At 41.2% G+C, this 12,603-nt stretch overlaps 1 protein-coding gene across 1 annotated transcript in view; it reads left to right on the plus strand.

Moving 5' to 3' along the window:
• Positions 1 to 1,748: 1,748 nt before the first annotated feature.
• Positions 1,749 to 12,603, plus strand: part of ENTREP2 (endosomal transmembrane epsin interactor 2) — a gene marked incomplete at its 5' end in the record, with an annotated part of 130,909 nt that continues 120,054 nt past the window's right edge. The window contains one exon of the mRNA XM_084293177.1: positions 1,749 to 1,874. Coding sequence (XP_084149303.1) covers positions 1,749 to 1,874 — 126 coding nt within the window. The remainder of the gene's footprint in view (positions 1,875 to 12,603) is intronic.

Here is a 12,603-nt window from a genome sequence, read left to right on the forward strand (position 1 = left end):
TTTTGGCTGGTTGGGGGAATGATGACTGTACAGGTTCAGTTTAGTTCTGGGGTTTGGTTTGGTTTTGCTAGCCCCTTTCACTTTGGCAGCATATTACAACACAGTCTTCTTCTACTTTGAAATGTGTATTTTGAAATAGCGTTTCCAACGTTGGACAGAAAACAGGTCTAATTGCGTACTGTTTTTTTTAATTAGTGTGAGTTGGTACACACCAAAATGCAGGGTGATCTATCAATGTTCATCTTTTTGTCTATTTTATCTGTTCCACCTGAGCGTTCAGGTGTGATGTAGTACTCCCACCTGAGAGTCTGCAGCCCAGTCAGGCATACTGATGGGCAGAAATGTTTGTATGTTTGTTTGTTTGCTTCCAACCAGCTCCCATTCTGCTCGTGCCCTGACTGAGAAACTAAGACATTCTATGCTAACTCTTCTTTTGATTGCATAAGTAGTATTAATTCAGTACTATTCTGTGGTAGAATAAGAAGTTGTAACAAAACACCTGTCTTCCATGTGGAGTTTCGTCAGGTGCTTTTAGGATGTGATTAAAATGATTCTTACACATGTGCTGGAGCAGTGTTCTACCCCCATTGGGGATGTTAGCAGTATCATCTGCTCTACCTGCTGGTTTTGTGGCACAGGGAGTGATTTAACTTGAAAGCAGCAAGCTTTGTTTTTCTCATAGAGTAAAATACAGGAATGTTATGATAAAACAGGGGACATAACCTTTGGAGCTGTTGTCAAAGTGTGCTTCCCCGCTGCCTTTTCAAGAAACAAGGTACTTCACACAATGAACATTTATTGAAAGACAAGAGCAAGGACGTCATGAACAGACATGCAAGTCTTATTTAGATGTGGCGTTTGCAGCTTTTTTGTCTGAGTACCCCAGTATTACAGGTGTGCAGGGTGGGGATCCTCATTGCTGTCCAGAACAATGCTGCTCCTGTCCGCATTTTACTACCTGGGGTAGTACAAGTAGCCCCCTGTGTGGGGGTATGGGGGTGGCGGTGTTTTTTTTGTTTATTTTCAGGGCCAGGCCTCGCTCTGCGCTGCCCCCAGGTTCCTCCCAGCTTCCCCCCGACCCGCTGCCCGCCTGTGCCGCTGCTGAGGCGCGGGGAGCACCCGGCGGTGCCCCGGGGGGGCCGGGCAGGGCCGGGCCGTTCCCCGTGCCCGCTGCCAGCCCCGCTGCGGGCTGAGGCTCCGGTGCCCGCTGCCGCCTCGGAGCAGCGGCCGCGCCGCTTCGCCCCCCGCCCGGCTCTGCCTCTCGCCGCCGGGTACCGGGGGCCCGGGCCTCGCCCCCCGCCCGCCGCCTGCCGCCGCCATTGGCCGCCGGCAGCCCTCCCCCCGCTGCCCGGCCTCGCCTCCCTTCCCCTCCCTCCCCGGGCGGAGCGGGACGGAGCGCGGGGCTCGGGCTCCCCCTCCCCGGCGGCTGCGGGCGGCGGCGGCGGAGGAGGAGGAGGAGAGGAGGAGACGGCGGCGGCCGCCCCTCTCCGGCCGGGCCCGGCAGGGCAGGGCAGGGCCGTGCCCGCGGGGGTCTCCCCGCTGCCCGGGGCAGCTCCTCCTCCATGAGCCGCGGCTGCCGGGCGGGGGGCGGCGGGAGGCGGCGCCGGGCGGCCTCGCCGTGAGGGGCCCCCCGGAGGATGCCGGTGCCGGTGCCGGCGGGGCCCCCCGGCGGGGCGCGCTCGCTGAGCCCCGCGGCGCTGTCCCGGAGCCTGTCCCGCCTGCGGCAGCACCGCGCCCGCTCGCGGGCCATGCTGGCCCTGGGGGTCACGCAGATGGCGCTCGGCTGCCTCATCGTGGCCGTCAGCTTCGCCGCCCTGGCGCTCACCACCTCGGCCCGCGTCCGCCACTCCTGCCCCTTCTGGGCCGGCTTCTCGGTGAGTCGCGGGTCCCCGAGCGGGTCCCCGCATCGCCCCGGGGGGCGCGGGGAAGTTGCTGCCGCAAAGGGGTTGGCGAGGACAGGGGGCGGCTGGCGAGGGGCAGGTGAGCGGCCCCGGGAGCTGCCGGGGAAGGGTCACCTCACGGGACGCAACCAAAGCGCTTAATTGGCCTCGAGGATCTCTCCGCAGTTCTTCCAACAGGCTGGAGTGCTTTCGGCTTCTCGAGCGCTCGTTAGAAACCCCAAGTGTCAGATAAGTGATTTGGGTTATGCGCTTCGGAGTGTGTGGCAGAAATGGTGCGATTTCAGAAATACCTGCCTAGTACCTTCACACGCAGCGTGTTACTTATTTTTTTTTCCAGGTGTTTCAAAACATAAGAGTAGTTCTGGATTAATTGTGTAGATATTTTTCTCGGTTTTTCTATGATCTTCGGTAATTTTGAGAAGAAACCCCGGTTCTTACTAGTAGCCTTGATATCGTAGTAACCACATTCTTCTGAGTGAGGATTTATGCGAGCAGCTGTTTGTCACGGTGAGGTGTGAATTAAGGATCCGATTCTTACATATTAATGTGCTAATAAAACAGCAGAGCTGGGGTAGATCTGGTTTCTTATCTCGACAGACCCAGCCGGAGTGTACACAACTGATGGTGTGCTCCCGCAAGCACAGCTTGTTCGAGAGTAGTTTATTTTCCCTTGATTGTGTAATGTTTGTGAGAAGAGACTTTTGGGGGCTATCAGTATGCTGTGAGGTACGCCGTCCTCATCTTGCAATTTTGGATACCTTCTGCTTTTCTCTTTGCTATATAAACCATAGAGAAGTACGTTTCCCAATTTAATTTTATGATTGTTATTTGCTCAGCAAAAATAATAGAGAAGAAAGCCATGATTCATGGATGCATGTGGTGGGGATTGGTGGAAGGCACAAAAAGTAAGGGGACATAGTGGAAGACTGCTGGAAAGCCATATTTCCTTAATTGGAAACTTACCATTTTTATGTACAATTCTGCCTTAGAGATCAAATTATCAGATAAGAGAGAAGAGCAATACTTTTCTTCTAACCGCTTTTTTTCTCTGAGTCCCAGGAGATAAGGTAATAACACAGTTGTTTTAAAATATGGTGTGCCCCAAAGAACTTTTGGAGGCTTATTCCTTTACACAGCATTTTCTAAAATCCTTCCGAGGTATTTAGTGAGTTCAACAAAAAATTAACTGTGGTAATGCTTACAAATGAAGAATATCACTGGGGAAGAGTGAAGGCATTAAGGTACCCTCTGGAAAATATAGCCAAAGAAATAACTAAGGATGAGGTAGGTAACTTGAGAGAGCAGTAAATACTAATGTAAGAGTCCTTTTCCTGTCTGCCTGTTGTCAGGCATAAATGTTCACTCCTTTCAAACTGCTTCCATTTTTTCCCGTTAGAAACAAATAATTGAGTTGTTTGATGGTCAAGTAGCAATCTTAAACTCTTTCTGGAGGTGTGTGTGACACACTGTTGGTTTTACTCATTAGAAATGTACGTCCTGCTGTTGGGTAGGCAACATGGGCTAGATAAATGCCTGTGTTGGGCTCTCATGGACGTGCCTTCATAATAGTCTGAAAAACTGCAAGGTGTTCTCTGTAGGTTATTAATCATTATTAATTTGTCTGGGTGTTCTTGATTTGTATATCACAACAATAAGATATGATGGGGAAAAAAAAGATTTAATGACACTGTTAAAACCTGTTGCTAGGTGCCTGTTAAACCTGTGGTGTTGGCATATGAGAGGAGATGATGAGCACTGTTAATCACACGGAATACGAAACTTGGGGTACGTTCGGTGTACGTTCTCTGGAGTTCATGGAGGCAGGGCTTTGAAAAAGTATGTTTCTGGATGAAAATGTTGTTCCATATCCAAATGGAAACGGTAGCACATGGGACAGCTGAAAAGAGAAACAATTAACAAGAAGGCAAGGGTTTCCTTTGCTGTTCTTTGAACTATTCACAGTGAAATGGCTACTGGGAAGCTCCCGGGGACTCTTGGGCCAGGACAAACCTTGAGATTTCTCATCTTCAGTGCACTGGAAAACAGCAGATCCACAGAAGCCAGCAATATTTGTTTCAGGAGGCAAATCAGCTTTTGTTGCTTCTGAGTATGTTGTGTAGCCGCGTGGAACACTTAGAGTTTACTGTGAAAGTTTGGAAGAGATAAGTAGCTTAGCTGAAGTGGGAATTTTCAAGGTCAATTATCCAGTCATTCGTACCTGCTGAACTTAGTGCACCTCTATTTTAGTTGTATGTTGCAAGTTATTGAAGAAATGAGTTGTGAATTATCATGCTTAATTGGCTGTTCTTTCTCAATTCATTTTTCTGCTTGCTCCCGTGCCTTTTGGAATCAAAGGACAAAAGAGATAATAGGGCTCCGTAAAGGATGAGCTGTCTGAAAATAGGGATAATGATTTCAGTAGTGTATTTATATAAAAATAAAGTGGAGAATTCTATTTGCAACTCCCTCTCTTTCCCTCTCCCAAAACTTCATTTTTTCTAACTTAACTCTGTATAAATATGGTGTACTTAAACAAAAAGCCCTAAAGTTGTTGGAGTTGCTATACAGTGCATCAAAGGGTTAAACTAGTTGCTGTGTGTGAGTGGCGTTTGCATATAGAAATAATCATGTTTCTTTAGTTTGTGTGATGATTTTGAGTTTTAAAAAAATGTGATATATTGCAGAATAAATTGTGGTAAATTATAAACACTGCTCTGAATTACTGGAACATCACTTTTGACGAGATGTTCTTAGATGGACTGATTTAAAAAAAATACAATATTTTAACAAATTCAGGGTTGATTTTTATTGTATCTAGAGAAAAAGTAGAAACTTTTTTATTTTAAGTGCTTCCAGGCATGTGTATTTTTTTTTTTTGCTTGGAGGAGGTAAACAGAACGGTAACTTTTGGAGTTCTGATTTTTGACAACACTTTGATTTAAGCACATAGTTGAAGCTATAGCTACAAGCCTGAACTTAATGTCTAATTTATAAAATAAAAGTATACAAGTTTGCTTTCGGTTTTAAGTATGAACTTCCATCCTTTCTAATGCCATCACCATGTGTAACACAGTAAGCAAGCAGTATCCTCATTGTACCATTCTGTTAATCCTGCCACCTATCAAGAGTCTGTCTCAACAAAACGATATTAACGTGAGGATATAATTTGTTTACGAGATTGGTTTTGCTACTGTTTACAGCAGAAAGGAGTGTTGCTTAGTCTGAGGATTTCAGGATTTGTTGTTGGGTGAGGTAAAAAACAGGTACTTTTACACTGAATGTGTTTTATCCAGAGATGCTGAGGGATGATGAACATGTAGCTTCAACGTCACATTCACTCTTCACAAAAGAAACTTGTTTTTATTTACCTGTATTCATTATTTTCACATTTTTTAAAAAAGATTATTGTACTTGGCCTCCAATAAAAAAGACTACCTTTTAGTTAAAAGAAAAATCAAAATTAAACGTATTATTTTAGCATTGATGGTACACAGCCAATGGTCAGAGTAACTTTATCAGTGATAAACACAAATACTTATGTCCACATTATGCATTGCACTGATTGTTGTTCTAGCATAAAAGTTAAATTGAATGTTACAGCAGTGAAAGCATTTGTTGGTCAACTACTAAAGTAGGAGGTTTTCAGATTCTGACTCTGTAAACAACCATCCAGAACATTCTAGGACACGCTCTAAACTAGCACTTTGAACATCTGGGCAGCATGCTGGCTGCTTTGTTATTCTGAAAATAATGCTGGAAGAAAGTGGTTTTATTGTATACCAAAAGTAGCGGCGGTTCAAACTAACTTCATCTCCTCATCTTTCTAGGGGCTGATTCCAATACCTTTTGGAAATTTGTGAAAAATGAGATTGTAAAATGAAATGCAGCTATATAGCTAGGTGAGGAGCATTTATGGGATGTGAGGGGTGAAGGAAGCAAAGGCACTTCTCAAGTGATCCTGACTGCCAAGCTACTGCCTTAACTCTGCGTTTTTCCCCATGGTGAAAGGCCACTTAAATATTCTGTGGGAAGCTTCAATTTTGGTGTTTGGTATCGAAAAGCCAAAATATATTTAGTGAACTCCTAATGAAAATAAGGGATCCCCACATGAAAAGTAACTGTTTCCACTTGTTTGCTTCTACAGAAGCACTGGCAGCTGAGAACGTATTTAGTTTCTGAAGGGTTGTATCTTGTAAATGATAAGAATCAGGAATACGCATTGGTCAGCTTCTCTCTTAACCCAAATGGATGCCTCTGTACTCCTTTCTGCCTTCACAATTACTTTCTGAAAGAGCAATATTAACTCAAAGTGTGTTAGATTTGATTTTTTTTTTTTTTTTGGTTTTACAATCATTTTTAATAGATACTCTTTCATGTGAAATACATTTTAATTACAAGTCAAGAACAAAAGGGGGCGTCAAAGAAGAGTATTTCTCAGAGTTGTAGCCACAAATATTTGGTTGTAAAGGATGCTTGAAAAAAGTTGTTTTGGGGATTGCATGGTTATTTAAAAGCGTCTGAATGGTATACATTATTTTCGTGCTTTAAATAACATTTTAAAAGTAGAACAAGCTAGAAAGCACAATAAAAACGAAGAAATGCCTATAAAAAAACAAGCTCATGCCCATGAGTCCACATTATCACTGTGTGCATGTAGGAGTTCTCTTAGATCTGTATCACATGGTGTCTCTGACACGTCAATGACACTGCTACCACAGAGCCTGCTGCATGGTACCTGGAGAGAGGAGTGGGGACTGGGGGAGAGGCCAGATGGGATGGCTGGTGCACTTCCTTTCCCAGATAACATTGTGCAGGTTGGTTCAAGTGTTGACATCTTTTCCATGTTGCTTCTTAAGCAGGAAGGTTGGAAGTGTACCAGGAATGGCTGTCCTTTCAGAAGGACATTAGTAATGTTGCTGTGGGAGGTAGGATTAAGATTAATGTACAGGCTGAAGTCCTTCATATGCCCAGTCCTTCATGTTTGTTTTGGCAGAAGAGAATTTAGCCTTTTAGAAGAGTAGTTGAAAGCCATACCTCTTGCCTTATTTCAATTTCTATAACGGGGATTAATCTGGGCCTATAGGAAGTTGTTTAAAAATTAATTTGTTTCCTTACATTTTTTCCACCTTCCTCATGAAATCAGGTAAGTCATGGATTTGAAACGAAGCTTCACCATCAGACAGTATTTTGGGTTCCCGTGAAATATTATTACAGTATGCAGTAACTAGCAATGATATTAAAATTATTAGCGTCTATTTCTGAAGTTCATGCTAATTCAGTAAATATGTTCTTGGCTACCTAAGTAGTATAGATAGTCAGTGCAGCTTTTCCTTTGAGCTCTTAAAGAGCTCACTGTGATCTGACAGACTAACTTCTGTTAGTATGTAATAATTGTCCTTTGAATGGAGAGGAACCTTTACTGTAAAAGCAGTAGTGACAGTACAAACGATAAAAGTTTATACAGATGATAAGTAAAATCAACATCAAAATGCCATTTCGATGTCTGACTGTGTTCTCATGTTCCCTAACCTACATTGTGTGCTTATTTTCCTTCACCTAACTTACTGTGAAGAAAATGTCTGAAAGCCTAAATATCGATCCAGCTATTAGGAAAAGAAATCCCCAGTGACAATGCCTGTCAGCTCTAGATGAGGACTGTCTACAGTGTTCCAGCATATCCTTCATTTGTTTGTGAATGTGAGGTAATTGGAACAAGAGAGCAAAGCCGTTCTCTACCATTGAACCATAGAAGCAGTACATCTTTGCTTATGGAACTAGTATTCAGCACTCGATGCACTGTACGTGTCCATCCACTTGACAGTTCCCTCTCATGTCCTGACAATTTAAAAGCTTCCCTTATGGAATGAATTGTTTGAGGTTAACTTGACATTTTCTCTGGATCAGCTGTTTTGGTTCCAAAAGTACACAAGTAATTATCTTGAATTGTCTGGTTAATTAACCAATTTTGAAAATCAAAGATAAGTAGTAATGGGCAAAAGAGGAGTCAGACTGAGAAAGACGGTTACTTTTTAATCTCTAATGTTCCTGTAAGAAATGATATTCTTATTTTGGGGGTGGTGGGGGTGGTTATTTTTTTGGTGTTCTGGCAATTTCTTCCCTTCATCCACAGCTATTATGATTTACATAACACCCATGAAAATAGACAGGTCTGTGAAGAATGGAGTTTTCCCATCTAAAAATGTCTACATCTGGTTGAATCTAGAGGCCCTGGAAAATAGGAATTACTTGGATTTTTTTGTTCATAGTTACGAAATGTATGAGAGACCCTAAACAATGTATTTCTTTGTACCCACTATACTGTAATCAGAAAAAAGAATCTGATGCCAAATTGAATGCTGTACTAAAATGCAGTAATCGGTTATAGTCTGAATTCTAAAAAAAAATTAGCCCATTTAGGCCACTTTTTTGAGAACTTGGGCTCTAGCCCATTACTGCATTTCAGTAAAAATTTGAGATTTTTTTTTTTAATTTGAGACAAATTTTTAAGTTACATTTCCATAATTTAGGGACGTCTGGGAATACTTCTGGTATCTTGCTTCAGCATGTTAACGGTATAACATTAAAGAATTTAAACCAAAGAATGCCTCCTTTGCCTGTACTGTCAGTGCTTCAGAATTAAGTCTTTCAGACAGAAGTATTTTGGGCTGCTGTTGATGTAATCCTTCTCCAGAGTTTTAAGAAGGTAGATTGGACCAAAAGTAAAGAGCATGTTTTTTTGCAGAAGGATTCTGGGTGAAATGGTATAGAAACACTGAAACTTTTTAAATCATTTGGCCAGTAAGTTAACTCTTAAGCAAGCAGTCAGCTGACGAAAGCAGTCAGAAATACCAGCAGCATCTAACAAAGTCACCAGGTGCAGTAAGCGTGAGTTCTTACCTGTTAGAAAGCAGATGTTCAACCACGCATCTTGTTTCCCTTGTGTGATTTAAGAGCAACCAGACACCGGTTCTGTGTTTTAAGAGTTATATCGGCTCCTACTTCATAGGCAATCCTACAAAAAATGGAAGCAGATGGATGTGAAGTTCTGACTGCCATCACGCATGCCAAAGAAAGTGCTAAAGGTGAATAAGATGTGAAAGTCTAATAGTGAAAAAATAATATGATGCTCTGTGAAGTGTTCTGCTTCCAGGAAGCAGAGAATTCAACAGTCACTGTAATTATATTTGTTAAATGCCCACGAGGAGCCTGCAGCTTAACAATAATGCACAATGATTAATATAATCAGTAGGCTCTTGTGGAAATAAGAGGTTTGGTGGTATAAATACATAAAACGATGCTTTGTATGAAGTATTTTTTTCATTATTTTTTTTTTCTGGAGATCAGCCTGAAGAAGATGGATAGTGAATTTCTAATTTTACCAATGTTGCTTTGAAAAAAGGATGCCATGATTTTCTAATTAAACTACCAAGAAATAGGCTGAAAAAGAAAAGGTAGGCTTGCACACTAGAAAAGAGGGAGGGTCTCCATCAGAAAAAGATACCTGATGCAGCTGTTTTAGAAAGTGGATCTCTCAGAAGCAGTCATCAACTTCTTGTTAATTTCAGTGCCAAACCATCCAATGTATTTCTAGTATTAAAATGAGCACATTTGGTGTCTGTTAAAGGATGCTTCTATCAGTTACCTGGAAGAAATATTTGTTCCCCCAGCTGCTGTTTGAAATGCCTCAGGAATGGGAAGATGAGAATACATACCTTCTCGGACAGGATCACACCTCCTTAGTCACAAAAGTACTTGCTGAAGAAATGTGCTCCTTCTGTAACCTGTTCCTTCTGTATTTCACCATCTGAGAAGTGGTGATCTGTTGTTTTACAAAGCCATAAATAGGCTGTACCGTTGGATAACAAGGTTGTACAGATGCGCTGAGGGAGCTGTAACAATCATCATAGTCATGAGTTCTTCACTTTCTTTGTCTGATACAGAAAAACTTTTTCTAGTCTAACCTCTCAGTATATTTTAAGAATAACTAAGATGTTACAGAGACAGTGAATTTATTTATTTCAGTTATAAAGTAAAGCTTAGGGGAAAGTATTAACAGATAATGCAAGGAATATTCTCATTCAAACCTAGGATTATAATCATAGCATTAGTAGATGTATAGTTTTGCTGTTTATAATCCTGTGGGGAATTGTAAGTTATATAGAAGTAACCTTCTGAAATTTAAAAATCATTTCTGCACAGTCATTTATTTATTGGAGGTTACTAATACTACGTAAGCTGATCTTTTAGGAGTGGACTACTCATTCTATTTTTCTCTACAAATTGGAGGTTAAATTTTCAGGGAAAAGGGTTAGAGGGAATTCTTTTTCTTCATTATGGAAGAATATCCCATTTTTTGGCTTTCTCGTCGATGATTGTAGCAGTCCCCAGTGCCTGTGTTGAGAAGCCAGGAGCAGTTCATTGCTGCTTCTCTCAAGTTGCCTGAGCTTCTAGCTCTTGTCCTGTGCGTGTGCCTTTTGAAGTCATCCTTGGTATCTTTGCCTGTGGTTGTTGACTTCTTGGTCTGTTATGTTACTCTTCCTCAGATTAGCATCACATCTGTTCTGACCAGTTTGGGCAGGTACTTTTTTTTTTATTATTATTTGTTGTTGTTGATAGTCTGTTCCAGTTGTTAACTATCCCTGTTTTGGAAACCATTTACTTATTTCCTGAAGCATTCCTTTGTACCATTAAACCCCATTATTTCTTCTTCTGTTCTCAGTGGACGTTGGAATATGCTTTATTATTTCACAACAACTGCCTGTATACTTGAAGGCAGCTACTGAGTGTCCCTTCTGTCGGTAAATTAAACACCTGCAGTCTTTTTATCATTATATGTGGATCTCTGATCCTTTCCATTGCTCTTCTTTTCATCATTTAGCTCCTTCATTGAAAATGTTGATCAAAGAAAAATCTCTGTAGAATTTAACATGATAATTCTTAACCATTGCTTGCTATCAAATAGTCAAATATGTTTCATGCATAGTTTTCTACCAGTTGTATTCTGAACACAAAGAAAAACAACCCCCCAAAGCATTAACCTTGTGATTGATCTTAACAAGGATTCTAGCTTAGTTATATGAGAACGGCAAGAAACGTTAGTCATGAAGTTCATTCTGCCAATGAGTGTTGACAAGAGGAATGGGATTCTTTAGATATCAGAATTGGCTTTTACCAGTAGCTTTGTCTCCTTATGCATCAGCAGAGATAAAAGGCTGATGTGCAAGTGGCACACTTTTCTGAGGGCATAGAGGTGATGTCCTAAATAAAAATGAAATTAAGCCAGTGAAAAAGCAGCATAGAGAAGACGCTTGCAATAACTAAATTTTTTTGTCTCTCTCTTCTCCAAGTTTTAACCAACTTGTTTGTTCAAGAGTATACTGGTGCTATGTGGGCTAGCGAGGTTACTTTTTAAAGTGTAAGTGCAGGCTCACATTTGGAAGCTACAAATCACAAGTGTTGTCAGTGATGAAAGGACTGCTAATATAATATCATACAAACTGCCAGAAGCACGTAAGAGAATTTTTAAACAGCGATTGCATACTAAATAACATTATTCGCATGGGCTGTAGCTTTAACTGTCCAAAAAATAGACAAACAAATTTGCTGATAGATTTTTTCCAGTTGCTAGCCTCAACTAGCCCACAGAAGCAGAATCTCGTTGTTTTTATCAAAGTTTTCGTTTGATAAAAATCTAAATTAATGCATCAAGGATGGGGAAAAAGTACATGTAGATAGCATTAAACATCTTATTGACATTATAATTACGTTACACCAAACCCAAACAAATGTAAATTAACAGCATAAATGGAAGTAATATGGACTCTAAAAGAACAGGAAAAGCTAGTTTCTTCATGATGTGTATGTTGTTTGGTCATGGACACAAGCTGTATTACCCTTCATAGCTGTAGATGGTGAAATCTGAGATTTACTGATATAAAAGGCATGTTGAGTGTGTTTTTCTTCCTTTTTTTTTTTTTTTTTTTTCCTCCTGTCTTCAAACCACTGGCCTGTGCGAATTAACCTGATGGTGTATAACTGTCTGGGCAGCAGCAGTAGCTTAGCAACACCAGCTAGTGCTGATGCCAAAGAACAGGCTTGGCTTTCATCGTTTTTAAATGCCAGCTGGTCCTTCAATAGTCTTTCTATATTTAGAGATTCATTGATAGGCACATTTTGACTTCTAGGCCTACGTTGGGTTTTACCTGCAAATTAGCTGGTAAAGAAACTGGAGAGACCAGAACCCTTTAACAGTAGGCATCGATGTAAGACAGGATTTAGGGAAGGGGTGTTATAAGCATAAATCCCTAAGTGAATCCTTGTGGTACTTGGAGATAGGGAGTACAGAGAAACCTTCCTTGTGACGTATTCACTGTAATGCGCAAGCAGAACTGCTTACAGGTACTAAAGGAGCAGTAAATTGCATTCTGAAAATGGCAAGGTTTTCTAAGCAAAATTTCTTAGTAATAGTGTCTGAAAAATCTGTGTATGTGTTCTTGAAATAAACAATTTTGAAAGGAAATTTAATATTACAAATACAGATACACATTCTGTACATGTAAGTAAAACATCAAGAATTGAATACATTTTTATGACAGAAAGCATAAAGTTGTAGAAATGTAGACCTGGAATGCATTTTAACAGCTCATGTGTTCTGTCTTTACTGTGAGATCCATCTATAACTCCAGCATCCCTCACGAGTGCA

Source organism: Netta rufina (assembly GCF_964035555.1).
Source record: "Netta rufina genome assembly, chromosome: 11".
Classification (NCBI taxonomy): Eukaryota; Metazoa; Chordata; class Aves; order Anseriformes; family Anatidae; genus Netta; species Netta rufina.